This window comes from Balaenoptera physalus (genome assembly GCF_965194825.1).
Source record: "Balaenoptera physalus genome assembly, chromosome: 1".
In the NCBI taxonomy this organism is placed as follows: Eukaryota; Metazoa; Chordata; class Mammalia; order Artiodactyla; family Balaenopteridae; genus Balaenoptera; species Balaenoptera physalus.
The window spans coordinates 183,819,869-183,845,678 of NC_138882.1; the positions used below are offsets into that span (position 1 = coordinate 183,819,869).

At 53.9% G+C, this 25,810-nt stretch overlaps 1 protein-coding gene across 2 annotated transcripts; it reads left to right on the top strand.

Annotated features, from left to right (window-relative positions):
* The first annotated feature begins 459 nt into the window (after positions 1–459).
* CPLANE2 (ciliogenesis and planar polarity effector complex subunit 2) lies at positions 460–25,604 on the top strand. Of its 2 annotated transcripts, XM_082423509.1 has the most exons (11): positions 460–5,879; positions 10,763–10,885; positions 12,218–12,370; positions 12,973–13,097; positions 13,399–13,535; positions 13,775–17,844; positions 18,649–18,765; positions 21,241–21,440; positions 21,564–24,495; positions 24,605–24,703; positions 25,323–25,604. In XM_082423509.1, exons 1-6 carry the CDS (start codon positions 5,645–5,647, stop codon positions 14,022–14,024), a joined length of 1,023 nt encoding a protein of 340 aa, XP_082279635.1. In that variant the 5' UTR covers positions 460–5,644; the 3' UTR covers positions 14,025–17,844; positions 18,649–18,765; positions 21,241–21,440; positions 21,564–24,495; positions 24,605–24,703; positions 25,323–25,604. The 2 variants fall into 2 exon arrangements, with proteins under 2 accessions (XP_082279635.1, XP_082279636.1); XM_082423510.1 differs by lacking the exons at positions 460–5,879; positions 18,649–18,765; positions 21,241–21,440; ... (1 more) ...; positions 24,605–24,703; positions 25,323–25,604 and adding an exon at positions 9,447–10,382 and having other exon boundaries at positions 13,775–15,122.
* Positions 25,605–25,810: the final 206 nt, after the last annotated feature.

The window sequence follows — 25,810 nt, forward strand, 5'->3', positions numbered from 1 at the left end:
AATAGATATCTAAATTAATTAATATTTTTTAAAAAACATTCAAAAGAAGTCAGATTCCATCAGATTTAGGTCAATTTCCTGTGTCTCCTACATTTAAAGGATAAAGGGGGCTTCCCTGGTGGCGCAGTGGTTAAGAATCCGCCTGCCAATGCAGGGGACACGGGTTCAAGTCCTGGTCTGGGAAGATCCCACATGCCACGGAGCAACTAAGCCCGTGAGCCACAACTACTGAGCCTGCGCGTCTGGAGCCTGTGCTCCGCAACTGGAGAGGCCGCAACAGTGAGAGGCCTGCGCACCGCGATGAAGAGTGGCCCCCGCTCGCCGCAACTAGAGAAAGCCCTCGCACAGAAACGAAGACCCAACACAGCCATAAATAAATAAATAAATAAATAAATAAATAAATAAATAAAAAAGGGCAGCCACTACTCAGCTCCAGTTTAAAAAAAAAAAAAAAAAGGATAAAGGAAGAGAAGGACACAAGTTTTCATGTAGGTAAAAAAAAAAAAAAGGCACACTTAGTATCATTTGGGGGCTGATGACATGAGTCTGCCCACCCGTGTGGGAGCCTAGGAGGAGTGGGGGGGGGCTACAGCCCTGAAGCCACTTACTGAGTATGTGCCAGTTTCTTACACCCCTGGGTGTTTGCGCCAAGCACTGTCATGTTCTTTTCATTCAGTGCATACTGAATGTTAACCTTATCCCAGGCTCAGGTGCTGTAAGCCTGCAGGTCTCATCCTGTCTGCACAGTTGTGTTTCCCAAGCTGCAAGATGAAACTTTTCCATTTCTAACAACATGTGGTCTGATGCTTTCTGTTCTGTTTACTGTACTTTGAGGCATATAGCAAACTAGACCATGGTGTGAGGAAGGGTCTTGGGTACAGAGGGCCCATGTGCTGGCAGCTACTGATTTGGTGGTGGTAGGGATAGAAGGATTGTTTTGGATGCTTCCACAGTTGCCCTTGCAGAAGGGTTGGGCTTGCTCCTTATGGCTCTATTGGGCTAAACGAGGTCCAGTAGGTAGAAGCTCTAGAGAAGGCTCATTGGGAAGAACTTTGTACCATCAGAGCTCTATGTAAATGAGTGGAACCAGTGTGGCATCACTGGAGGAATTCAAGCATTGCCTGGATAGTCAAACTATGGGATGTTGTAGAGGAGGTGATGTTCGGTGGGTAGGGTGCCAGTGGTGATCGGTGGTCTGGGAAGACCCCACATGCCCAGCCTTCGGGATGGGTCAGTCCCGTAAGGCTCCCTGACAGCTTCCTAACTCAGTCCGTCTGTGCCAGGGGCCATGCTCCTAACTACTGATGAGCAGCCTCCCGCTCTGGAAGGGTCAGAGCATGAAGACAGCAGTGTGATTGACCCCACGTCAGAGGATGTGTGGAGCAGAGAGGAGGGAACTTGCCAATCTGAGGAGAAACCTTAATGTCAAGGAGAACACAGCGCAGAGAAGAGCCGTGACTCAACCCCAGGCCTTGCAGGAGTTGGCAGCCACTGCCTTCCCGTGCAGTCCCAGCACAGTACTCCCTGGCCACTTGCCTGGGTACTAAAGGGCCAGAGGCCTGTGTACATTTGGGTCTGAATCACAGCACCCAGCCAGCGAAAGGGCAATGCCACACTGTCCTGTCTGCTTCCCACATCTCTACAGCTCTTCTCCAGCTGGCCCTGTGGGGAAGCAGTGCAGGAATCACTGACTCCAACAAGGAGACAAAGGCCTTGCCCGTGCTATTACTACCCTGAGCTAGCTCCTCAGCCCAAGACTTTGCCTCACATCACCCTCATCCGGGGAACCTGGGAAAGACCAGGCTGTGAGCATCCTCAGGTCCGGGTAGTACAGGAGGCATCAGCTCGAAACCCTGCAGGCTGGTCTGCTTGTAGTGTCACCACAGGTGACTGGGGTTTACCCTTCTCACCTCTTCCAGAAAGAGCCAAGAGAGACTGAGGGAGACTTCCAAGAGAGACTGAGTGTTTAAGCTCTTCCTCTTCTCACCTCTCCAGCTAAAGTCTGCCTTTTGCTCTCAATGGCCGTAACTATCCCCTTCTCCCTACAATATATCATTGACAAAAGCAGTTCAGCATTCTTGTGGATTCTTTATGAGGTAATGATTTCACTATTGATGGAAGTATTCAAGCAGAGACGGGTAAATTGCATGGGAGGAGATGACAGAGATGATTTATGCATCAGATCAAGAATGAGACCAAGGGACCTCTATATGCCCTTTTAATTCTTGAGTCGTGGTTCTGTGGACTTAGAACTTCCCAGAGAGGCTGCAGGACAGGGACATAGGCACAGACTTTGGACCAGGAAAGACCTTGGTTCAAAAGCTGTTGCTGTCTCATTGAGCTGGGGCAAGTCATCCCACTTTGAGCCTCAGCTAAAACGGTTATGATGCTGCTGGCTTCACAGGTTAGCAGTTTAGCTGGAACCAGCAATAATTGCTCGTCTATGGCATGGGTGTGATGCCTCAAAAGGCCACCTGGGGGCACCCTGTGAAAGGCTTCAAGTCCTCCTTGACACTATCAGAAGCAGTCTTGAGAAGGAAACTAAATGGGCTAGAGGAGAAAATTGCCCATTTCTCCTCCACCTCTCTTGGTAAAACCTGGGGAGGACCCCTTCTCTGGCCTCTGCCACGCTTCTGAGCACCATCCCGAAGCTGGCCGGCCTGCCCTCTCTGCTCCAGCCCCCAGCTGTGGGAAAGCCAGCGTTTTCCCCATGGGGTTGGGCTCTGGGCCCGGACCCTGTCAGTATGCACAAAGCTGAGCTGAAGTTTTAAATGCCTAAGAGGCCTGGCGGAGTGTGCCATGCCCCCACCAGGGAGCCTGTCTGCCTACCCACTGCAGGGAAGAGAAGGAGGGCTGAGGGCCAGGCCTTGTCAGACAGAAGCCTGGGAGGAAGAAGAAAGCTCCTGCTCTGGGGCCCTGGGACCTGGGCTGCTGCGCACTCATCGGCAAGGCCGGGAGGGCCCAGGACTGCCCTGGGGATCACTCATTCTCAGCACACGTTCCCTGAACGTCGACTGACCCCTGAGGCACTGGGCACAGATAAATCAAAAAGAGGCCTGCCCCCGGAGGAGTTCACAACCTCATCACACGCCAGGGAGTGTCACCTTGGCTGAACAAAGACTACAAATCCTGAGCTTCTGAGGCCAAAAGACAGTCCAGTTATGTCATACTAAAAGATGAGAAGAAGGTGAAGTCAGTAGAACAACCAACACAGCCAGCAGGGGGCAGGACAGTTGAGAAGAAGCCAGAGAACTAGGAAATTGTTCTCCTTGTCCTGGCCTCACCCTGCTAAACTGAGGCAGAGGGCAGATGAGGACCGAGCCTTTCTGGGAGATCCCAGGTCGGTGGGTGCCCAGGCCTGGCCTCTGGCAGTCAGTAATGCAGAATATGCAGGCCTACAGGCCTCAGACTGGGAAGACAGACTCCCTGTGCTCCAGGAAGGGTGGAAGAAGCTGTGGGGAGTCTGGCATGTCCAGAGGAGCCGGTATTCAGGGCTGAGGACAATGCAGAGTGACCAGAGGTCATCCCCTCAGATGTAGCAGGGACAGAAGCTCATGACCAGGAAGGATCCACAGTGGGAGGAGAGAACACCTCTGACAGACGCCAGCATGGATGAGGCCATGGCAAAGGTACAGAGGGGAGAGCTCTCTGGAGGAGGAGGCCCACAAAGGCCCAGGAGGGATGACGTCTGAGGGCTGTGTACCCCACCCGCACTCCACCATGCTTCCCTGGCACTTGGATAAGTGCCTCCCCGCCACCCCACTGAACACGAGCCCCAGGGCCAGAGGAGGGGGGCATTCAAAGGAACAGCCTTGTGAAGACTGAGTGTTTAAGCTGTATGAGGAATGAGGAATCACTGAACTTAAGTTTGCCAGGAGATTGCTGGATTAAAATGTCTGCATAGCAGAGACAGATTAAATTGAGTCCGAGGAAACAAAGCTCTATTTCTCAAATGTCTGAATCAGTGGAGGTAAAAACTTGTACTTGCCCCAAATAGAAGGAGAGGAGTCAGATGAAGTGCTTGGGATCCACAAGAGCCAAGGATGAGAGGGATTCTGGCAAGTGCTGGAGGAAGGAAAGAAAAGGGTCTTCCAGTAGAGGGAACAGCCTGTGCGAAGGCACAGAGACCTGGGTGTGACTGGCCCCTCCAGACCCTCGAGGTCAGTGTGACTGGAGTGGAGAGAACCGGAGAATGAATTGGAGATGGGGGACGAGAGGCAGAGCCCAGGAATGGGTGCCCGAACCCAGACAGTGGCAGCGACGAGAGATTAGAAACAGAGAGGGAGAAACATCAGCCTCTGGTGGCCAGCAGGATCTGGAGGTGGAGGAGGAGGTGTCTGGCCAGCGTGGATTCCTGCATTAAGCAGATATATGGTACCCACTGTAAGGGGCACTTCCAGGCCCTGCCCCTGCCCTGTGGAATTTACATTTCAGTGGCGGGTCAGGAGAAGGGACAGACAAATGTGTAAACAACTAAACAAGATTATTCCAGATGAATACTATGAAGAAAATAAAAATGGGATGTGACAGAATGTGATGGGGTTGGGCTCATTAGAGCGTCCTTTCTGAGGTGACATTTCAGCTGAGACGGGAATGTAAGAAACAGCAGCCATGTGAAGATGAGGGGAAGAGAATTCCATGCAGAGAGAACAACGGGAAGAAAGGCCCTGAGGTTGGTGTGAACTTGACAAGTTCAAGGAGGAGAAGCAAGGCCAGTGTGGCTGGAGTGTCGAGTAGGGGCAGAGTGCACAGGTGGGCCTTGGAGGCCATGGTGAGGGAGGGGTGTGGACGGCAGGTGCAGTGGGAGGCTGTTAGAGGGTTTTAAGCAGGCGATTGACCCGAGGCTGTCCAGGTCAAGGACACCAGCCTTGCCACCAAGCACAAGCCTGTCACATCCCAGCCTAAAAAGAACTCCCTGGGGATGATTTGGCAGCTCCAGCCCCAAATCCTGTATTTAAAGGTAATCTGGACATTTTCAATCTGCCGACTCTAATCCTCTCTACCCTACTGCCCTGCTTACCAGTCTCCGCCAGAATGTGGAATACTCAAGGGCAAGGCTTGTATCTCTTTCACTGTTGTCTTCCCAGTGTCTGGCCTGGCACCCGGAGTGCTCATAAATATTTGACAAATACATGTCCTCCTCCACTCGCGCCTGGAATGTTTGCCCTGCTTCCTAACTGGTCCTTCAAGCCATTCTTCATGTTGTAGCCATAGCCAGGCAATCAGTCAACACATTTTTATTAAGTTTTTACTATATTTCAGACATATTCTAAGTAATAGGGATTATTATGGGCTGAATTATGTCTCCCCCACCCTAGAAAAAGTTCATATGTTGAAGTTCTAACCGCCAGTACCGCAGAATGTGATATTTAGAAATAAGTTCTTTTTCTTTTGGCCACACGGCATGCAGGATCTTAGTCCCCCAACCAGGGATCAGACCCCCACCCCCTGCAGTAAAACGGCAGAGTCTTAACCACTGGGCTGCCAGGGAAGTCCTGGAGATAAGGTCTTTACTGGGGTGATGAAAGTAAAATGAGATCATTAAGGGTGGGCCCTAAACCAGTAGGACTGGTGTCATTATAAGAAGAGGAAATTGGACAGGGACTTAACACGAGGGAAGGCGATGTGAAGACACTGGGAGAAGATGGTCACCGACAAGCCAAAGAGAGAGGCCTGGAATGGATCCTTCCCTCTCAGCCCTCCAAGGCAGGGGTCCCCAACCCCCAGGGCACGGACCGGTACCGGTCCATGGCCCGTTAGGAACCGGGCTGCACAGCAGGAGGTGAGCGGCGGGCGAGCGAGCGAAGCTTCATCTGTATTTACAGCTGCTCCCCATCGCTCGCATTTCCGCCTGAGCCCCGCCTCCTGTCAGCATTATGGTGAGTTGTATAATTACTTCATTATATATTACAACATAATAGAAATAAAGTGCACAATAAATGTAATGCGCTTGAATCATCCTGAAACCATCCCCTCCTCCCACCGTCCGTGGAAAAATTGTCTTCCATGAAACTGGTCCCTGGTGCCAGAATGGTTAGGGACCACTGCACCAAGGAACTGACCCTGCCAACACCTTGATCACAGATATTTAACCTCCAGAACTGAGAAAATACATTTCTGTTATTTAAGCCACCCAGTCTGTTGTACTTTGTTACTGCAGCTCTAGGAAATTAATACAGGGATATAACAGAACAAAAAGACAAGGCCCCTATCCTAGCTTATGTCCTAGGTGAGGGAGACAGACAATACGTTTTTTTTTTTTTTTTTTTAAACATCTTTATTGAAGTATAATTGCCTTACAATGGTGTGTTAGCTTCTGCTTTATAACAAAGTGAATCAGTTATACACATACAATATGTTCCCAACAATACGTTTTAAAATTTCAGGATCAAGAAAGGACGATGTGAAAGTGAGTCAGGGGTCTGGGGGTATATCCCTGAGTGTAGAGGAGGAAGGCTTCTGTGCAGGAGACCTGAGCGAGGGAGCAGTCATCCCTGTGAGGCACTGGGGTGGTGCAGAGGGCTCCCGGGGGTGGGATGCAATGCAGAGGCCCTAAGTGGGAACAGGAAAAGGTCAGAGTCGCTGGAGTGCAGTAGGCCAGGGGAAGAGCGTGGCAGTTGAAATGAAAGCGAGAGGTGGTCAGGGGCCAGTCACGGAAGGCCTGGAAGGCATGGAGTCTGGATTTTATTCTGAGCGCAGTGAAAACTACTGGAAGACTTACTCATGGGTGTGATAGTAGTGGATTTATGTTGCAAAAAGATCACTCTGGTGCCTGTGTGGTGTCCCCGAGGGCAATCAAGGAAGCCCTGAAGGAAGCAGCTATAGCATCCGAGCAAGAGATGGAAACATGAAGCCGATGGTGTCCCTTCTCCACTTACACTCCCTGGGCGGCCCATCCGCCCCCACCCCTGCCCGCCAGGTCCTCAGGTTTCTGTGTGTGTCTGCCCGCCTGGGCCACCTGCATCCCTGCCTTGACAGATCTTCCTCTCGAGGCCTTGTGGAGCCTTGTCCAGGAGGTGCTCAATCTGGGGAGAAGGCCAGACCATGAAAAAACGAGTGGATTAATCAGAAGGTTCTACACTAGAAGGGCCTTTAGATAGATGGCCCACCCATTTCACTTGAGACCCAAAGAGGAGATCCTTATGGGGACACACAACTTAGTGGTCAAAGAGGCACAGGAGAGAGGAACTCACTAGACCATGTTCACAGCATCCTTCTGAAACACAATTCCAACCACCCCACTCCCAGGCTGCAACCCCCGACTGGCTTCCTGTCCCGAGCAGTGGTGACCGTGATCAGTGAGGTCTTTGGGCCTTGTTTCAGACTGAACTGCATCACCCCCACCGCGTGTTAAAGCCTTAACCCCCAATGCAACTTATTTGGAAGTGGGGCCTTTAAGGAGGTAATTAAGGTTAAATGAGGTTATAAGTGTGGGGCCTTAACCCAATATTACTGGTGTCCTTATGAAAAGAGGAGGAGACACCAAGGGTGTGTATGAACAGAGAAAAGGCCTTGTGAGGCCGGAGCTGCCTGCAAACCAGGAAGAAATTCTTCACCAGAAACCAGCCCTGCTGGCACCTTGATTTTGGACTTCCAGCTGCCAGAACTGTGAGAAGACACTTTCTGTTGTTTACACCACCCCGTCTGTGGTGCCCAAGCCGACTGTTGCAGAGCCCAGCTTCTGAACTGCCCAGTGCTCTTGTTAAATGTTCAGGCTCACAGACCCATCCGACCCCCTGAAGCAGAGCCTCTGGGGGTCGGGGCACGAGAATCCATGTTTTGAACAGGCTCCTGATGTTCACTGAAGTGTCTTCTCCATGAGCTCCTGAGGGCAGTGAAGACTGATTCCCCCAACCCTCTGGCCACTAGCTCCTCTGACCACCAGCCTCCTTCTCTGTGCCCAAGAGGACTTCACACCTTACCTGGCCTCCAGGTTAACTAGTAAGCTCACTCTGTCGAGTTGCTCCCTTTCCTCACACTCTCCCTAAGCCCTCCACAAGCCAAGCCCGGACAGGGCTGGATGTGAAGTCTGGAAACCCAGAGATAAATCAGATCTGAGGCCTGTGACTGAGGCACTCGGGGTCCACGGTGAGAACTCCACACAGCTGTGATTAACCCCAACTCTGGCAGATGCGCTAGGAACTGCAGGAAGGGGAACTGAGTGACCTGGGAGTACAGGCAATGGTTTCAAGCTGCAGAATCCTGTAGGAATGGTTATTAATTTGTTGTATTTCTGCCTAGCTGCAGTGCAAGCAAGTTGCGGGCAAGTGCCCTGTCCCCTCTACCCCCCTGGGGACTCATAATGGACCTCAATGATTTGTGGGTTCATGGCCCTCTGGCTGCTTTCAGCTTTACTAGGAATGGCCCTCCTGGTGGCTGGGGTCAAAGTTTTAAAAACACAAGACCCAATCTGGCAGAACAGAGACATCCTTCAGAGTCCAGGAACCCTAGGTTCTGAGCCTAGTTTTCCCACTGACCACCTGTATGGCGTGACTTCAGACAATCCTGTTGTCTCTGAGTTTCTTCATCTGTAAAAGAAAAGAAGGATGATAATATTTACTCCACAAGTTTGTTTATAGAAGTAAACAAGCTAACCTCGGTAAAGCCCCCACTGTCTGGCACTTAGTTGGCCTTCAATAAAAAACTTATAGAGGGCTTCCCTGGTGGCGCAGTGGTTGAGAATCCGCCTGCTAATGCAGGGGACACGGGTTCGAGCCCTGGTCTGGGAGGATCCCACATGCCGCGGAGCAACTAGGCCTGTGAGCCACAACTACGGAGCCTGCGCGTCTGGAGCCTATGCTCCGCAACGGGAGAGGCCGCGACAGTGGGAGGCCCGTGCACCGCGATGAAGAGTGGCCTCCGCTCGCCACAACTAGAGAAAGCCCTCACACAGAAACGAAAACCCAACACAGCCAAAAATAAATAAATAAATAAATAAATTAATTAAAACAAAACAAAACAAAACTTACAGAGGACTTCCCTGGTGGCAGAGTGGTTAACAATCCGCCTGCCAATGCAGGGGACACGGGTTCGAGCCCTGGTCCGGGAAGATCCCACATGCCTCAGAGCAACTGACACCATGCGCCACAACTACGGAGCCTCCGCTCTAGAGCCCACGAGCCACAACTACTGAGCGCGCGTGCCTAGAGCTGCAACAAGAGAAGCCACCGCACTGAGAAGCCTGCACACTGCAACGAAGAGTAGCTCTTGCTTGCCGCAACTAGAGAAACCCTGCGTGCAGCAACGAAGACCCAACGCAGCCAAAAAAAAAAAGACAGTGTAATAGACAACCTGTCAGTAATGACCCACTTTGCGTCCTATCCAACTAGTGGGCATTTACTGAACACCCATCTTCTGGGTAACAGGCCTGGTGCCCAGTGTTGGAAATCTTCAGGGTAACAGGCCTGGTGCCCAGTGTTGGAAATCTTCAGGGTAACAGGCCTGGTGCCCAGTGTTGGAAATCTTCAGGGTAACAGGCCTGGTGCCCAGTGTTGGAAATCTTCAGGGTAACAGGCCTGGTGCCCAGTGTTGGAACGGTGGAGACGGGCTCATGGCCTCAGTGCTGAAAGGTCAGCTCCAGGAGGGCAGGGACTTCTTGTTGCCATTGTATTCCCAGCAGCTGGAACAGTCCAGGCATACAGTAGGCGCTCAGTTATTATTTGTTGAATGAGTGACATCAATCAATCAATCAATCAATGAGTGACTGGAGAGCCTCTGACTCATTTTTAAGACCTTGAGCAAGTCCGTTGACATCTCTCAGCAGCTTTTTCCCCATCTGTGAAGCCAGTGGTGTTTAATTCATATCGAGTTCCTGCCGAGCAGGAATAAGTAACAACAATAATAAGTAAACTTACTGAGCACTGCTATGGACCAGGCAGTGTTGTAAAGAACCCTAGGAGGTAATAGTATTTTACCTCCACTTTATGGAAGAGGAAACTGAGGAGCAAAGAGGCACGGAAGGCTCCTGGAGAAGGGGGATTTGATCAAGTTTTGGAGGAAAGACTGGGTCTGGGACTGAGCAATGTGAAGAGGATCCATGGCCCAGAGGGCAAGTCCCTGTCCAGGGTGTCTCTGAGCCGGAGTGGCTGCACACATAGGAGAGACCAAACCTACGTGGAACCCGGCAGCCCAACCCCGCCCCCCGCGTCTCCATGACAACAGCCTCCGCACATGCGCCTCAAGCACCGGCGCCTGGGCTGGCGGCTTGAGCCGAAGCCGGACGCAAGCAGGGCGGAAGCTGACCCCGCGTGCTGGGCGGCGGGAGCTCTGGGCGGGCTTTTAAAGGGGCGGTCTCCACCCGGGCCCATTCGCCCGCGGGGACTGCTGATGGTGAGGGCTGGGTGGGCCTGGGAGTCAGGATCCAGGAGGCAGAGGAGAAGCAGGTCTGTGTGACTCCCCGCCCCCCGGAGGAGACAAGGGAGCTAGGGACTGTGTAAATGCCCTCTGGGGCAATAATGGGATGGCTGTCCCCCAGGGGGCAATACGGAGGAGAAAGGACTATGGAATTGCACCTTCTGGGTGATAAGACGGGGACGGGGGTGTGTAACCCCTCAGGATGTTGAAAGGGAGCTTGGATTCCAAAAATGTTAGTCGTAATAATGAGAAGGGTGGGGCTCCATAATTGCTCCATCCTCCAAGGAGGGAGCTGGGGCTCCAGGGTAGAGTCCGAGGGCAGGTTAAGAGGCCTCACAGGTACAGCTTGGAACAGTTACCCTCTCCCATCCCCTACTCTCAGCATTCTACCATCTCCCCTCCCCGTCAGGTGGCCCAGCCATGGCCAGACTACCCGCCCCAGGCTCAGTGATTGTCCCAGACTGGCACGAGAGCGCCGAGGGCAAGGAGTACCTGGCCTGCATCCTGCGCAAGAACCGACGGCGGGTGTTTGGTAAGTGCCCCCCTCCCCCAGCCTGTCACCTGCCACTCCCTGGGGAGAATAGTGTCCCCTGTGTTGGGGGGCCTGGAGCAGAGAAGCAGGGCAGTGAGGGCCTGCTCCACTGCACTCCTCAACCTTGGGGACCCCAGAAGCCCTATCCTGGGGTTCCCACCCCCAAACCTCCTTAGAGTTAATTCTGTCATCAGAGCCATGGAAACAGCCAAAACCCTGCCAGGAACCACTATCACCAGAGAGGCTGTTGATTGAGGCCTCACCTGGTGGCAGGCCCTCTGCTGGGCACTTTATACAATGGACTCCAATTTAACCTTCTCAACAGCATGTTGCAGACTTGTCCAAGATCCCCTAGTGAGTAGAGACAAGCCTTTTCCATATCCTGCTGTCTCCAGGATAAGGCACTCATGTTCCCCAGGGTGAAGTTAACTCACCCAGGCAAGGTCAGCTGACAGGCCAGCAGAGGGGCCTGGCATCGGCTGCAGGAGTCCAGCTCTGGCCAGGAGAGACAAAACACCAGAAGGCTTAAGACCAGAGAGTGACAGGCAACCCACAATTTAGGACTTTGAGGTCCTACGCCTATAGATGGATCATAGTTTAGACTTTATTTTTTGCAAGTTTTAAATTAAAAACATTCAGGGCGGTCCAGTGGTTAGGACACGGCGCTTTCACTTCTGTGGGCCTGAGTTTAGTCTCTGGTCAGGGAACTAAGATCCCACACGCTGCACGGTGGGACCAAAAAAAAAAAAAAAAAGAATAAATAAATAAATAAGTAAACATTCATAAATATCTCACTGTATTGATTCTAAGGAGTTTATGTTAATTAAGGATACTTTGGTGATATTTCTCCACTGAGGAGAGAATTAGGAAAAACCTTTCTTTTACCTGTGGGAAATCTAGGATATGTGATAGTATTAATAAAAACCATATCAGGGAATTCCCTGGTGGTCCAGTGGTTAGGACTCAGTGCTTTCACCGCCGGGTCCTGGGTTCGATCCCTGGTCGGGGGGGCGGGGATCTAAGATCCCGCAAGCCGCGTGGTGCGGCAAAAAATAAAATAAAATAATAAAAATCATCTCATGCATCAAACTTTTTTTGAAAAATGGTGTTATTTGGAGTAGGCACTGGCCCAGTTCACAAAGCACGGGTGTTCCCAGCAGAGCTTCTCCTCCGGGGATGCTGCTTGTATCCCAGGCCTCTGTCATGAGTGCTGTATAGGGAATGGTTGGTTGGCACTGAAAAAGCCCTGAGAGATGAGGTTGTACACCCAAGGTATGATGGGGCAAGTGCACGTTGACTCTCTGACCCCACCTGGATCCCTCCTTGCCCCAGGGCTGCTCGAGCGACCAGTGCTGCCCCCGCCTGTGGCCATTGACACCGCCAGCTACAAGATCTTTGTGTCTGGGAAGAGTGGTGTGGGCAAGACAGCGCTGGTGGCCAAGCTGGCTGGCCTGGAGGTGCCCGTGGTGCACCACGAAACCACTGGTGAGTCCCTCCTAGGAGGCCTTCCCTGGGGTGGAGAAAAGACTTGCCCTGGACCACATAAGCTAGGATTTGTAACCAGCCTTACCATTTACTCTGCAACCTTGGAAAGTCACTTCACCTCTCTGAACCTACATTGGCTCCTTTGTCCAAAAGGGATAATAGTACCAACCCCTTGGGGTTGTGGTGGGGTTGGTACTAGCGATAGTGGTGGTAACATGCCTAGCATTGAGCTGGCACAAGATAGGTGCTCAGAAAACCCTGATCTTCCTTTCTTGTTTCCTTCCACTGGATGCTGATTGACCATCATGTTGCAATATCTGAGAGTATTCCGGGACCTTTGGCTTCCCCAGTGCACAAGAAGGAAACTACTTTGTCATGGCTAGGGCTAGGGCTGCCTCTCCCTGGTAGACTGGAGGCTCCTCTGGGGCAGGGCAGTTTCCCCCATAGGACTGAGAGTTCTCCCATGTCAGGGACTATGCCTCCCCCATCAGACTGAGGACCCATTAAGGTAGGGACATATCTTCTTCCTGTTTCTTCTGGGCCCCCTACTCCTCTCCACCTCCACCTCTCCCATGCCGAGTGACTGACCCCTGCCTCCCCAGGCATCCAGACCACCGTGGTATTTTGGCCGGCCAAGCTGCAGGCCAGCGACCGTGTTGTCATGTTCCGCTTTGAGTTCTGGGACTGCGGGGAGTCTGCGCTCAAAAAGTTCGATCACATGCTGCCGGTGAGCAGGAAGGTGGGCCTGGGTGGGTCCAGGAGGGGCTGGTTGCCTGAGGTGGGCTTCTGAGCACAGGCGTCTGAGCCTGGCCTGCCTGGTCTGCATGAGCCAGAAGTGGGCATGAATGGACTGAGGATGCTGCCCGGGCTGGGAGAGCTCTGCCCTGGGACCAGCCACTCCCTGCTCTGGGCCGCAGTTTCCCAGTCTGTGAAAGGAGGGATGGTGCTGAGACTTCTCAGGGTCCTGCAGCCGACAGGTTCTGGTTACAAGCCTCGCATCAGCCTCTCATCAGCCTCTCTATCCCCAGGCTTGCCAGGAGAAAACAGATGCTTTCCTCTTCCTCTTCTCCTTCACTGACCGTGCCTCCTTTGAAGACCTCCCTGGACAGCTGGCCCGAGTAGCAGGCGAGGCCCCTGGTGTGGTCAGGCTGGTCATCGGCTCCAAGTATCCTTTGGGTGGCCCCTAGGACTGTCAGAGGCCACACTTGGCAAGGCACGGAGCAAGGGTGTCAGGCAGCCTGCCTCTGCCCAGCTATGGGGTCCAGCCCCATGGGCTTTATCTTAAAGGCTGCAACAGGGCCTCCCCCAGACCCTGGGTGTGGGGGGCAAGGGAGGAGGGAGAAGGCTGGGTTTGATGGGGTGGTAAGCAGAGGCACCCAGACAGGCTCCTTGACCCTCCTCCAGATTTGACCAGTATATGCACACGGACGTGCCTGAGCGTGACCTCACAGCCTTCCGGCAGGCCTGGGAGCTGCCCCTCCTGCGGGTGAAGAGTGTGCCAGGGCGACGGCTGGCAGATGGACGCACGCTGGATGGGCGGGCTGGGCTGGCCGACATTGCCCACGTGCTCAACGGCCTGGCAGAGCAGTTGTGGCACCAGGACCAGGTGGCAGCTGGCCTGCTCCCCAACCCCCCAGAGGACCCCCCCAGCTGAGGGGTGGTGGCATGATGAGTGGGCACTCCCGACCCTCAGGTGACCCAGAGCAGGACCCAGGGCCCAAGGCTGGGACAGGAATATTGATCTCATCCCGAGGACTGGCCAGAGGGTCCTAGTCAGGGAGAATGGTGGCCTGAGGAGGCTCCCGCCCCCAGAGCACTTTCCTTGTGGAATTCTTGGCAGTGAGGTGGGGCACAAGGCTCGGTAGGGCAGCCGTCTGAGGGCGTCTGGCTGTCCTCTGGCCTCCTCCCTCTGCCCTAGGAGTCTGGGTTTCTGGAAACTGAGGAACTGTATACACAAGGCCTGAGGGCTCAAGCATCTCCCCAGTCTCCCCCTGCCCTTCCCCCTTCCGCAGCAACCGTGGAGTGTGATTGGGGAGAGGGGGTGCCTCAGCTGGGCCCTGGACCTCAAGTGACTTCAGTCAGAGCCTGTACGTGTTAGCTGAGGTAACACCATCTGCTGTACCAGGTAAACCCTGAACTCTCAGTGGCTTAACTTAAGAGAAGTTTTTTTCTTTCTATGTCTCACCTCAGGTGGAGGTGAAGGTGGGTGTGGAGGCTTTGCTCTATACACTGATTCAGAGACCCAGGCTCTGACATCTTCAATGAGTTTCTTCCCAGTTTGTCCTGGGGCATCAACATCCAGTCAGCAGACGGGATGAGTGCGAGTGGAAGGTCCCCCAGCAGGTTTCTACGGACCTGGCCTAGGACGGTGTGCCTCATTTCTGCCCACATTCCATTGGCCAGCACTTAGTCACATGGTCACACAGAGCAGCGGGGGAAGTTGGGAAATGTAGTCCACCTGTGTGTCCAGGAGGCAAGCACCTCACTCTGGAATTCCTTTTTTTGACCATGAAACTGTCAAGCTATGCTTAGGACAGGGGCCCTGCCAGCCTGGGGGAACCAGAAAGTATCACTGGGCAGGGACTGGGCCAGGTGGGGGGTCAGGGCATGAGCTGGCAGGAGGCCAGCAAGGACAGGAGCAGGAAGGTGAGTGACCTTGTGCCCTTGCCCCATCAGCCAGACACTAGTGAATGCGGGCCACATTTATACTTTGTATAATAAATGTATAATAAATTATACATTTATTTATAAAGCCGGCCTTTATACTTTCTTTCCCTCCCTGGTGACACCCTCTCCAGCCCCATAGATGGACCCCTGGGCAGAGAGCCGGCCTGAGTCTGACCCAGCTGGAAGGGCCCTGGATGCCCAGGTCAGCCAGCTGACCCTCAGAGCCTCCTCTCGAGAAAGCAGCTCTGAACACTTCACACTCACGCGCATGATCATGTGCCCACACACAGCAGTACTTGCCCTAAAATGCTGCCCCGCTTCTCCGTCCTGGCACACACAGGAGACTCCTGCGTGCTCTCCCTGGCTTACGCTCCTACTCTTACTGATGGCCTGCATGGCACTGCTTGTCAGTCTGTCCACCATGTGCACTCACTGCCTGTAGGTTTGTCAACCTTTCCAGGGCCTAAAGCATTGATTTTAGCACCTTCTTACCCCCAACTCAGGTTCAGAGCTGAGACCTGAGCTTAGCCCATGTCCCAGAGGAGGAATGTTGCTGGGCAGGACCCAAGCCTCTCAGCCTGCACAGCCCACTGGCCGACTCCTGCTCCCGGGCCACAGAGTGTCCCACTGCTGCCTTCAGCTCTGCTTTGGCCCATTTCCCTCTGTTCTTAGCTCCAGTAGACCTTACCCACCAGGCAGAGCAAGGCAGGACCCAGCAAAGGTGGCCTCTGGGCTGGAATGTGACCTTCCAGCTATGGATACCTGTGTGTGTTGTGGGCACCAGCTACCCCACATCCCAGCCAGTTATCTCAGGCCTGAAAGCTTCAGCATCCTTCTTGGGCACCAGCTCAGCCAAGAGCCAGAGGTTGCTCTGGAGAAATAACCTAGATCTTCCCCACAGCAGAGCAGGACACTGGTTGGCACTGGTTAGCACTGCTCCAGTCAGAGAATCGACCCCTCACCCACTTTCACCCCAAACCAAGAGGTAAACAATTCCCTTCTCCCTGAGTAAGAACAAAGTGGGGACCACAACGGTGCTAAGACTTGGAGCCGGCCACCTGCCATCCCAGCGCTGCTTTCTCAGCCCCTCAGAGCCCAGGCCCAGTGCCACTTTAGTATTTTGTAGGCTACCCCCTTAGAGGCCTCCACTGAAGTGCAGAGAACTGGAAGCCCGAGGGAGGAGGGAGCTGCAGAGCCATAATTCTCCTAATAGCTGGTGGCTGTCCCCTCAGAGTGGACTCTGGGCAGGGTCGCGGAGCGTGAATGAGAAGAGAATGTGTGTGCGCGCGCGCACACACACACACACACACACACACACACACACACACACACACACACACACACACACACACACACACACACACACACGGACTCAGGCCGGCTTTGTCGGCCTGGCACCTGAGCAGTCCACAGGGCTCTGCACTGGGGGGCCCACACCTGGCTTAATGCTCTGCTGTTGCCATCTTGAAATCCTTAATAATTTTTCAATAGTTTTCCACTGGACACCACCAATCACGTGGTAGGTCCTGCACAGGAGAGGGTCCAGACTCCAGATAAAGTTCCTCTCTCAGGGCCTGGGAGACAGAGGCCATTCTGTGGCGTGTCCGGAGGCCACTGGAAGTCGGGGAGTTGGCTTCTCCCCATTTTGGTGCCAGAAATTCCACCATTAGGTAAAGCCTCACAACAGCTCAAAGGCAAATACCCTGCTGCTCCCTCTGTGGGCCCTGGGGCTACCTGGAGGGAAGGGGTAGTGACTATGCCCCCAGGCTGGTTCAGGGGTGAGCCCTGACTTAGAGGGGATCCTTGGGAAGAGGGTAGCCATGTTTGCTCCTCCGGGCCCTGGAGCCCACAGACTTCAGGGCTGTAGAGGGAAGCTGGTGGGAGGAGGGACTAGCTTCTCCAGGGGTGGGGTTGTGTATGTGCTGCAGCCCAGCCCTGGTGCTGTTTGTCAGGACATCCCAGACCCCTCTTCTTCCCTCCCCAAGCCCCTTTCCTACAGAGGGAGAGTGCTATGGACCGAATGGTTGTGTCCCCCCCAGATGGGTACACTGAAATCCTAGTCTGCAGTGTGATGGTATTAGGGGCCTTTGGGAGCGGATTCGGTCATGGGGACAGAGCCCTCATGAATGGGATTAGTGCTCTAATAAGAGAGACCCCACAGAGCTCCCTAGCCGCTTCCACCATCTGAGGATACAGAGAAAAAGTGCTGGCTGTGACCAAGGAAGAGGGCCCTCTCCAGAACTGGACAGTGGTGACGACTTGATCTTGGACTCCCAGCCTCCAGAGCCATGCGAAATAAATTTCTGTTGTTCATAAGCTACCCAGTTTGTGGTTTTTTGTTGTAGCAGTCCAATGGACTAAGATAGGGAGGCTGAGGCCAGAGAGGGTCAGGCATTTCTCCAAGGTTGCAGAGCCATGGAGCAGCCCTGATGCTCTTAGCCTTCCGTGCCCCTCTCCCCTGCACTGTCCCTTCCCCTCATCCCCCAGTGGTGTCTTCTGGGTCCAGCCCCTCACACGATCCCACCTGGTCTTGCTTTTCCAACCAGAAGCCTGGGGCTGCCTGTAGGAGGGGAAATACGGTACTGGTGCCTCGCTCCCTCCTCCCTCTCCTCTTCCTCTCCTTCCCCCATCCTTCCCAGGCCACAGTGAGCTGGTAAGTGAAGCTCCTGCCTGCTGCCAGCCACCAGCCAAGCCTGGCCTCGTGGACAACAAGGAGAACCCCAGGCAAGTTGCCTGCTCCCAGGATGAGGAAGGGGATGCAGGAGCCAGATCTGCAAAGGCTGCTGGGCAGGCCTCCAGAGCCCTGGGTGAGTCCAGAATGGGGGTGGGACTCCCTGGTGCTGCCCTGGATCTCCTTACTCCCCGGGCAGCCTGGTGCCAGACATGACACCACCCCCAGCCTCCACCCCGTGCCATGAAACAGACTTGGGGGAGCAGTGCCCAGAGGGTGGCATGGGGCTCAGGGCCCAAGACAAGTCAGAGCTGTGTGGAGGCAAATCCCCAGAGGCCCAAGCTGGGAGTAAGGTGGGGGGGGGGGGCCCTCCCTCCCTGTGACCTCAGACCTAGAGGCTGGGCCAGTGGGGGCGAGGTGAAGTGGGGAGAGTTGGTATTCAATTCTATTCTAGAAAGAAGGGGTGTTTCCTGGGAGCAAAGGGGACCGACTGAGGCTTGGGACCGTGGCCCAGAAGGAAGGTGAAGAACTGTGACTTTGGATTGTTCACTTTAATTCCTTTGTGTCATCTGTAAAATGGAGATAACAAGAGCACCCACTCATTTCTTTTGAGTTGTAACAAGTAAATGCGTGTAAAATATTTAGTACTGGGCCAGGCACTGAATTAAGGGCCCAGCAAATGTTGGCTACTGTCTTTGTCGCTGTTGTTACTTATGGTAGTGGTGGTGTTTCTGGGGCTGAGAGCGAGTGGAGAAGAGGGAGAAGGGTCGCAGATCGCGCCGACAGCGCCTCCATTGTTGCACTTTATATTTAGCCAGAGGTGGGCGGGCGGGCGAGTGGGCGGAAGGAGGGGCGGCCCAGATGGGCGGGTGGAGAAGTTCCTGGCACCTGTATCTTCGCCGGGGTCCTCTCACCGGCACTCCGGTCCTGTTGCGCCCAGGACGGCGATGGCGCCGAGGACAAGGACCAGAGGACGACCGTCTCTGCGCGTCCCGCGGCAGCATTTGTGTCCCAGATTCCGGAGGCAACTTTTTCCGCGACTGGAAAACCGAAATCGGTGAGACTGGGGCCAGACAGGACTCTTTAACTCCACTTCACCGCTTCACTCAGGCAGCCAGAGTAGCCAACCCACAGTCCCTCTCTTACAGGGAGGAAAGAGAGGTCTTACCTCCGCGAGGAATCCCGTGGCATCTCTGGTCCTTTTTTTGCAATGGGCAGTTCCTCCTTTGAGCTAAGCCCAGTCGCTCTTGCTGTGGCGCGAACTATTTCCTTTATTTTTTATTTTTTATTTTTATTTATTTGGCTGTGCCGGGTCTTAGTTGTGACACGCGGACCTTCGTTGCCTCCTGCGGGATCTTTAGTTACGGCATGAGGTATCGAGCCCGGGCCCCCTGCTTTGGGAGCGCGGAGTCTTAACCACTGACCGCTAGGGAAGTCCCACGAACTATTTCCTTTAATTTGGGCTTTAGTGGGACTGATAAACCCAGCCCCCAACTCCCCACCCAGGGTGGAAGTGGGGTAGGGTGGGGCAGACCGTTCCCAACTGCCCTTCTGCCCCCGCGATGGGACAGACTTCCTGCTCGTGAGGGAGGAGAAGCTGCGACCCCCGCGGCGGGCGTGGTGGCAGCGACTCCTGCAGCGGAGCTGGCGCGATAAGTTCCAGAGGAACCTGCGCGCGGCCGGGGTGCTCCTGGAGGAGGTGAGCGCGGCGGGGACGGGCTGCGCGGGCTCAATCCCCGAGGCCGAGCGCGGGCTCCCCTAACGAGCCCTGTGACCTGCGCAAGCGACTTCAGCAACTCATCTGTAAAATGGGCTTTACCGTAGCGTCAGCCCCATAGAGGGGCTGTGATGATTAAACTGGCCAGTGTGCAAAGCGCTCAGCCCAGGGCCTGCACACTGGAGGTGCTCAATAAATGGGAACCAGCAGCCACTACTGTATGACGCCGGCCTACTCAGCGTCTATCTCCACGTTTGTAAAATGAGGGTGCTAGTTCCCCCCTCGTTTGAATTTCAAACGAGGAAACGCAAATCAAAGAGCTTTTGAAGGCGGCCAAGGGCCCGCGCGCGCGGAACGGGATCTTTCACTCCCAGGTGGGATCATGAGAGGAGGGGCTCTGGGGTCTGGTCCATCCGGAGACCCCGGCCCCCCAAGGAGTGCAGTCTCGCCAAGCGCCGCGCCCTCGCCGTGTACTTCGCCAAGCTGTGCGCCCTGGGAGCTGCTGGCGGAGGAACTGAGCCTGCGCGTGCCGCTGTAGGTGGGAGGGATGGGCAGGGGCGAGGTCAGCCCGGGGGCGGAGTCTTCCCAGGTACCGGTGACCCTGCCCTGGTCCCGCAGGCCCGACGTAACCCGGACTCGGACGGAGGGGGGAGCTACTGCGGCGCCTTCGCCTGCTGCAATCTCTGCAGCAACACGTGCCCAGTAAGCAGCTGGACTTTCCGCCGCTCCAAGCTGGACTTGTGAGCGGGCGAGTGGTCTCGGGTGGGCGGGGCCTCCCGCAGAGGGGAGGGGCGCCAGCCGCAGGCTTAGCCAAATCGAGGCTCCGTTGCTCCTCCTTGGTTTGCCAAGGAGACAACTCCTGCTTAACTCACTTTAGGTCTCAGGCTTGTCCTTTCCGCAGCCTGGGGTTCAGGCCGTGCCCGAGCGGCTCCCCGTCCCTGGCTCCTCTCCCCGGCTTCCCACCCGTTCAATGCCCCTCAGATGCTCACCTGGCTGCAAAACACCCAGCCCAGGCTGAGCTTTGTGGGGAGAAGGGCCTTCCGGTTTTAGCAGCTGGCACTTTTTTTAAAAAAAATAAATTTATTTATTTTACTTATTTATTTTTGACTACGTTGGGTCTTCGTTGCTGCAGGCGGGCTTTCTCTAGCTGCCGCCAGCGGGGTCTACTCTTCGTTGCGGTGCGCGGGCTTCTCATTGCGGTGGCTTCTCTTGTTGCCGAGCAGGGGCTCTAGGCACGCGGGCTTCAGTAGTTGTGGCTCGCGGGCTCAGTAGATGTGGCTTGTGGGCTCTAGAGCGCAGGCTCAGTAGTTGTGGCGCACGGGCTTAGTTGCTCCGTGGCGTGTGGGATCTTCCCCGGCCAGGGATCCAACCTGTGTCCCGTGCATTTGGCAGGTGGATTCTTAAGCACTGTGCCACTGGGAAGTCCAGCAGGCACGTTTTATCATTGTGTCCCCAGCCTAGAGACTGCGCTCTTATCGTGTTAGGTCTCGCATTCGGCGGAGGGTTCAGCTTCTGACCCCTGCTCTGCTCACAGATTCCTGGGCAGGGCTTCCCATGACTCCTACTTCTCCAGCACCCAGAGGCACCAAGTGATGAGACAACTGCCTGGGGAGGGTCCAGCTGGGACCTTACAGGGGCGGAGTTGATGCCAGAATTCTTTCTGGCAGGTGGCAGAGATCCTGGCCCGAACAATCTGTGGGAAACAGAAACGTGCAGAGATGGGCATGGCCCGTCTGCTGACCGAGGGAGTCTGCACTGCAGCCTTCCCACTGCGTGAGGTAGAGATGACACAAACCCAGCTTTCTTCCACTGCAGGGGCATTAGGAGAAAATTCTGGGACTTCCCTGCAGCCCTCCCGCCTTTCCTCTCCCTGGGGCCCCTGTGATCTGCCCGGGTACCAGGTGCCTGGTGCAGACCTCAACCCTCGACAATTGCTCTATTCATATTGGGCCTGCTGAGGGTGCTGGCACAAGTACCAGCCCCTGCACCACATACAGGAGGACTTTGGGGACAAGGTAGCTATCTACTTTGCCTGGTTGGTGCATCTGGTGTTGGGGGTGAGGGCGGGGAGCTGGGGTTGAGTACGGAGATGGGGGCTCATGAGCATTCTGTCCCCCCGCATTCTGTCACCTACACAGCCTGGCTGCTGACTGCTGCTCTTGTGGGTACCCTGGTCTTTACCTCTGGCCTAGTTACCATGGGCACAAATGTACCAGCGTGAGTGACTGGGAGTGCTGGGGGGATGAGCTGCATGGGCTGGGTCAGCTGGCTGGTTGAGGATAGACCCTCCCAGGATGGGGTACTCTTTGCTCATAGGGAGGAGATCTGTGCGAGCAGGAGTTCCTTCCTCATGTGCTCACTCTGTGCCACATGGAATATTTGTGCCACATGGAATGGATACTTGTGCCACATGGAATATTTCCGAGATCTGCCCCATGGCCAAGGTGAGCCAGGGAAGAGAGCAAGGGAATGGGTAGGTGTTTGGGACCCAGCACCTTGGGCCTAGCTGCTGGGAAGGCAGTGTGCCCTCTGCAGTGTGTCCTCTCTCCCTCCTTTGCAGCTGGGCTATCTCTTTGACCATCTGGGAACTGTGTTCTTTAGCATCTTCTTGTCCTTCTGGGCCATGGCCTTCCTGGAGCACTGGGAGCACAAGAGTACCACCTTGGCCCACCACTGGGACTGCAGTGACTTCCAGGAAGAGGAGTTGACGCCCAGCTCAGCCCTCCAGGCCCAGAACTCTGCTTCCCGCAGTTCTCAGAGGCCATAAGGCATGCTGGGAACAGCTCAGACTCTGGAGTCCAGCATCCCAGGATCCATATCTGGCTCTTCCCTACAATTTTCCTGGGTCACTTTTCCACCCTCCCCTGACATCAGGATGATATAAGGTTTGGTGAGGTTAAATACTAGAGGCATTTAGAGGCTCAAAGAGAAACTCTTCCTGAAACAGGGAAGAAGGAGAGAAGCGTTCCACTCATCTACCCATCTAGCCATCCACCTGTCCATCCAAACATCTAATCATTGATCCTGAATCTGTTTGCTTTTCTCCATCTCCACTGCCACCCTCACTTTCCCCACCCCCTAGCCCCAGTCCAAACCACAATTCTCTCTTACCTGAACCCCCGCAGTAGCCTCCCAATATATCTCTCTGCTCTTATGTTTGCCCCCATTCAATCCATTCCCAGCTGCCAGGGCAATCTTTTGAAGATACAAATCACATCCTGAATTATCCTACTCAAAGCGTTCTAGTGGGTTCTCATATGCACTTGGAAAACTATCCAAGCCCCTCACAGCAGCCCACAACTCTGTGTGATCTGGCTTCTGCCTAGTTCTCCTCCACTAGCTCCACTGGTTCCTTGCTGTTCCTTGAATAGGACAGGGTTATTTCCACCCCAGAGCCTTGGCACTGGCTGTTCTCTGCTAGAATCTTCTTCTTCCAGACTTTATATGGCCTACTTTTTGTCATTCATATCTTGACTTAAATGTCACCCTTTTAAAGAGGACTTTCTTGGGAATTCCCTGATGGCCAGTGGTTAGGACTCCGCTCTCTCACTGCCAAGGGCCTGGGTTCAATCCCTGGTCGGGGAACTAAAATCCTGCAAGCTGAGAGGGGGGTGGCCAAAATAAATAAATAAATAAAAATAAAGAGGCCTTCCTTGATCACCCAATCTAAAGAAGCTCCCTATCACTGTTTTAATCTCATCACAGCATTTATCACTACATTTTCTTGTTTATTGTTTTTTGTCTGTCCTCTGCCGCTAGAACGTGAGCTCCAGAGACCTTGTGTGTGATGTTGCTGTCTCCCTAAGGCCCAGAACAGCCCCTAGCATATAGAAAGTGCTCATTAAACATTTGATGGGTGAATCTATGAATCACAAATCTATCTCTCCACCTATCCATCTGTCCAAATATCCATAATGTAATCCATCCAACAGTTAGGGTTGACAAGAAGATAGAAACCAGACTAGTTATTTCAACAGAGAGGATTTATTATAAGGTATTGATTGGTTAAACAGGTTCTGGAGGACTGAAAAAGCAGGAAGGAAAAACTGAAGTAACAACGTCATTGTGAATGGAATCTCTTAGAGCAGTGAATTATACAACTCATGTGACTCAAAGAGTGGCCCTGCCTCTGCACACAGTCTCCTCCCCAACCCCTGCAATGCTTCCCCTTCATTTTCCCCTTACTTAGCACCTGTTTATCTTTTAAGTCCCAGCTAAAATGTCATTTCCTCTGAGTGACCATCCCTGAAGACCAGTTTTCCTTCATAGGAGTTATTCACAAGTACATATTTGTGTTCATTTATCTAATGTCCATCTCCCCAACTAGACTGTAAACTCTGTTAGGACTTAGATTTTGTCCAGTTTGTTCATCATGTCATATCCAGTATCTACTGCAGAGTGTATGTGGTCAGTTAGTAGTTATTGAATAACTAATACATTATCTACTCATCCACCCATCCATCCATCTACCCATCCATCCTCATGTCCATCATCCATCCAACCACACCCTCATGTCCTCCTCCACCTAGCCATCCATACATACATACATCCATCTGCCCATCTACCCACACATCTGTGCACTCACTTACAGAGATTTGCCTGTCTAGTTTGCCCACCCACCTGTCCACCTACTGCCACCTGTCCTTCAGACTATCTAGCCCTCTCCCACATGTGCATCCATTTGTTGTTAACTTCTCTGTCTACTCACCCGCCAATCCATCCATCCATCTATCCATCCATCCATCCACAGGCTCTTAGCCAGGCCCTAGGGAAAAAAGGCCCTGCAGAAACAAAAATGAATCAGACCTCATTCCTGCATTTCCAGAGCTCCCTGTGCAAACAGGAAAAGGCAGGAGGCTTCCCCCACCCCAGGGTCATGACACCCAGACCCTTGGGCCCTGGGATGCACATTTCTGTTGCCCCCTCTGATAGGAGTGCCCACATCCAGAGTTTGCTGCCCTGGCCCCACAGATGGCCCAGAACCCAGTGACAGGCCTGAAGGAGCCCTACTTCCCACCCCGCACCCGTCTTCCCTGCCTACTCACCAGCTCTGCAGCCATCCTCATCATGGTGAGGGGGCGTTGGGCCCTTGCTCTGGAAGGACTGTGCCCTGCAGGGTGGGCTGGTGCCCTGGTGGACCTGCCTTCCAGCTCTGACAGCTCTCCCTGCTGGCCCCCAGCTCTGTGTGGTGATGATTTTCCTGGTGTCTGTCATCAGTTACTGCGGCATCATCAGCATTGCAATGTTCCACACGGCCAACTCTGTGCTCATGACCCAAGTGGGTGCCCCTTGGAGCAATGGAGGGTAGGACCACTGTTCCAGACTCCGGGCACAACGGGGGCATCCTCAAGTTCCTTCTGCCTCTCCACGTGGCTGGGCTCAAGGTGATGGCCATCACTCTGCCTAGGCTGGTAACATTGCCAACATCAGCAGCACTGTGCTCTACCTGGTACTGATCCTCCTCCTGGGCCAGGTCTATACCTCACTGGCTGAGCAGCTCACCAGGTGGGATGAGTAAGAGCAGGGGATCGCAGGGGTGTCCTGGCATCACTTGGGAACTGTGAGCCCTGAGGCAGGGCAACCTGCATCTCAGAGCCTGCAGCTCCCACCTTGGTGTCCCCAGCCTGCTCAGCCATCCTCAGATGAAGGTGGCCAGGGGGGCATGGTCGGCCTTAGGGGAAGGTGGATTGGGGACAGAAGCATATGAGCTGACCCAATGGGCTCGGCCTGCCCCCTTACACTCAATAAAACTCTGACCAGCTCTGCCTTTTGCCCAGAGATGCACAGAGCCCAGACCCTCCATGAAGATGCCTTCACTTTTAAAGTCTTCATCCTCCAGTTTGTCAATTTCTACTCCTCTCCTTTCTTTTTTTGTTGTTTTTGGCCATGCCTCACAGCATGCGGGATCTTCCCCAACCAGGGATAGAACCCATGCCCCCTGCACTGGGAGTGCAGAGTCTTAACCACTGGACCGCCAGGGAAGTCCATCTACTCCTCTCCCTTCTTTGTGGCATTCTTCAAAGGCAGGTGAGGACTCCCCCCCCCAACCCCCACCAAGGCTGTCGACTCTCAAATGATTTGCCAGCAGAGTGGCAGCATCCTTGAGCCTCTAGATTTGTCTCTACCAAGGTCTTGACCTTGAAGTTGGTCCTTGATTTCCCTGGACTTCAATTTTTTTTTTAATACTTATTTATTTATTTATTTATTTATTTATTTAGGTTGTGCTGGGTCTTAGTTGTGGCAAGCAGGCTCCTTAGTTGTGGCTCGCGGGCTCCTTAGCTGTAGCATGTGAACTCTTAGTTGCGGCATGCATGTGGGATCTAGTTCCCTGACCAGGGATCGAACCTGGGCCCTCTGCATTGGGAGCATGGAGTCTTAACCGCTG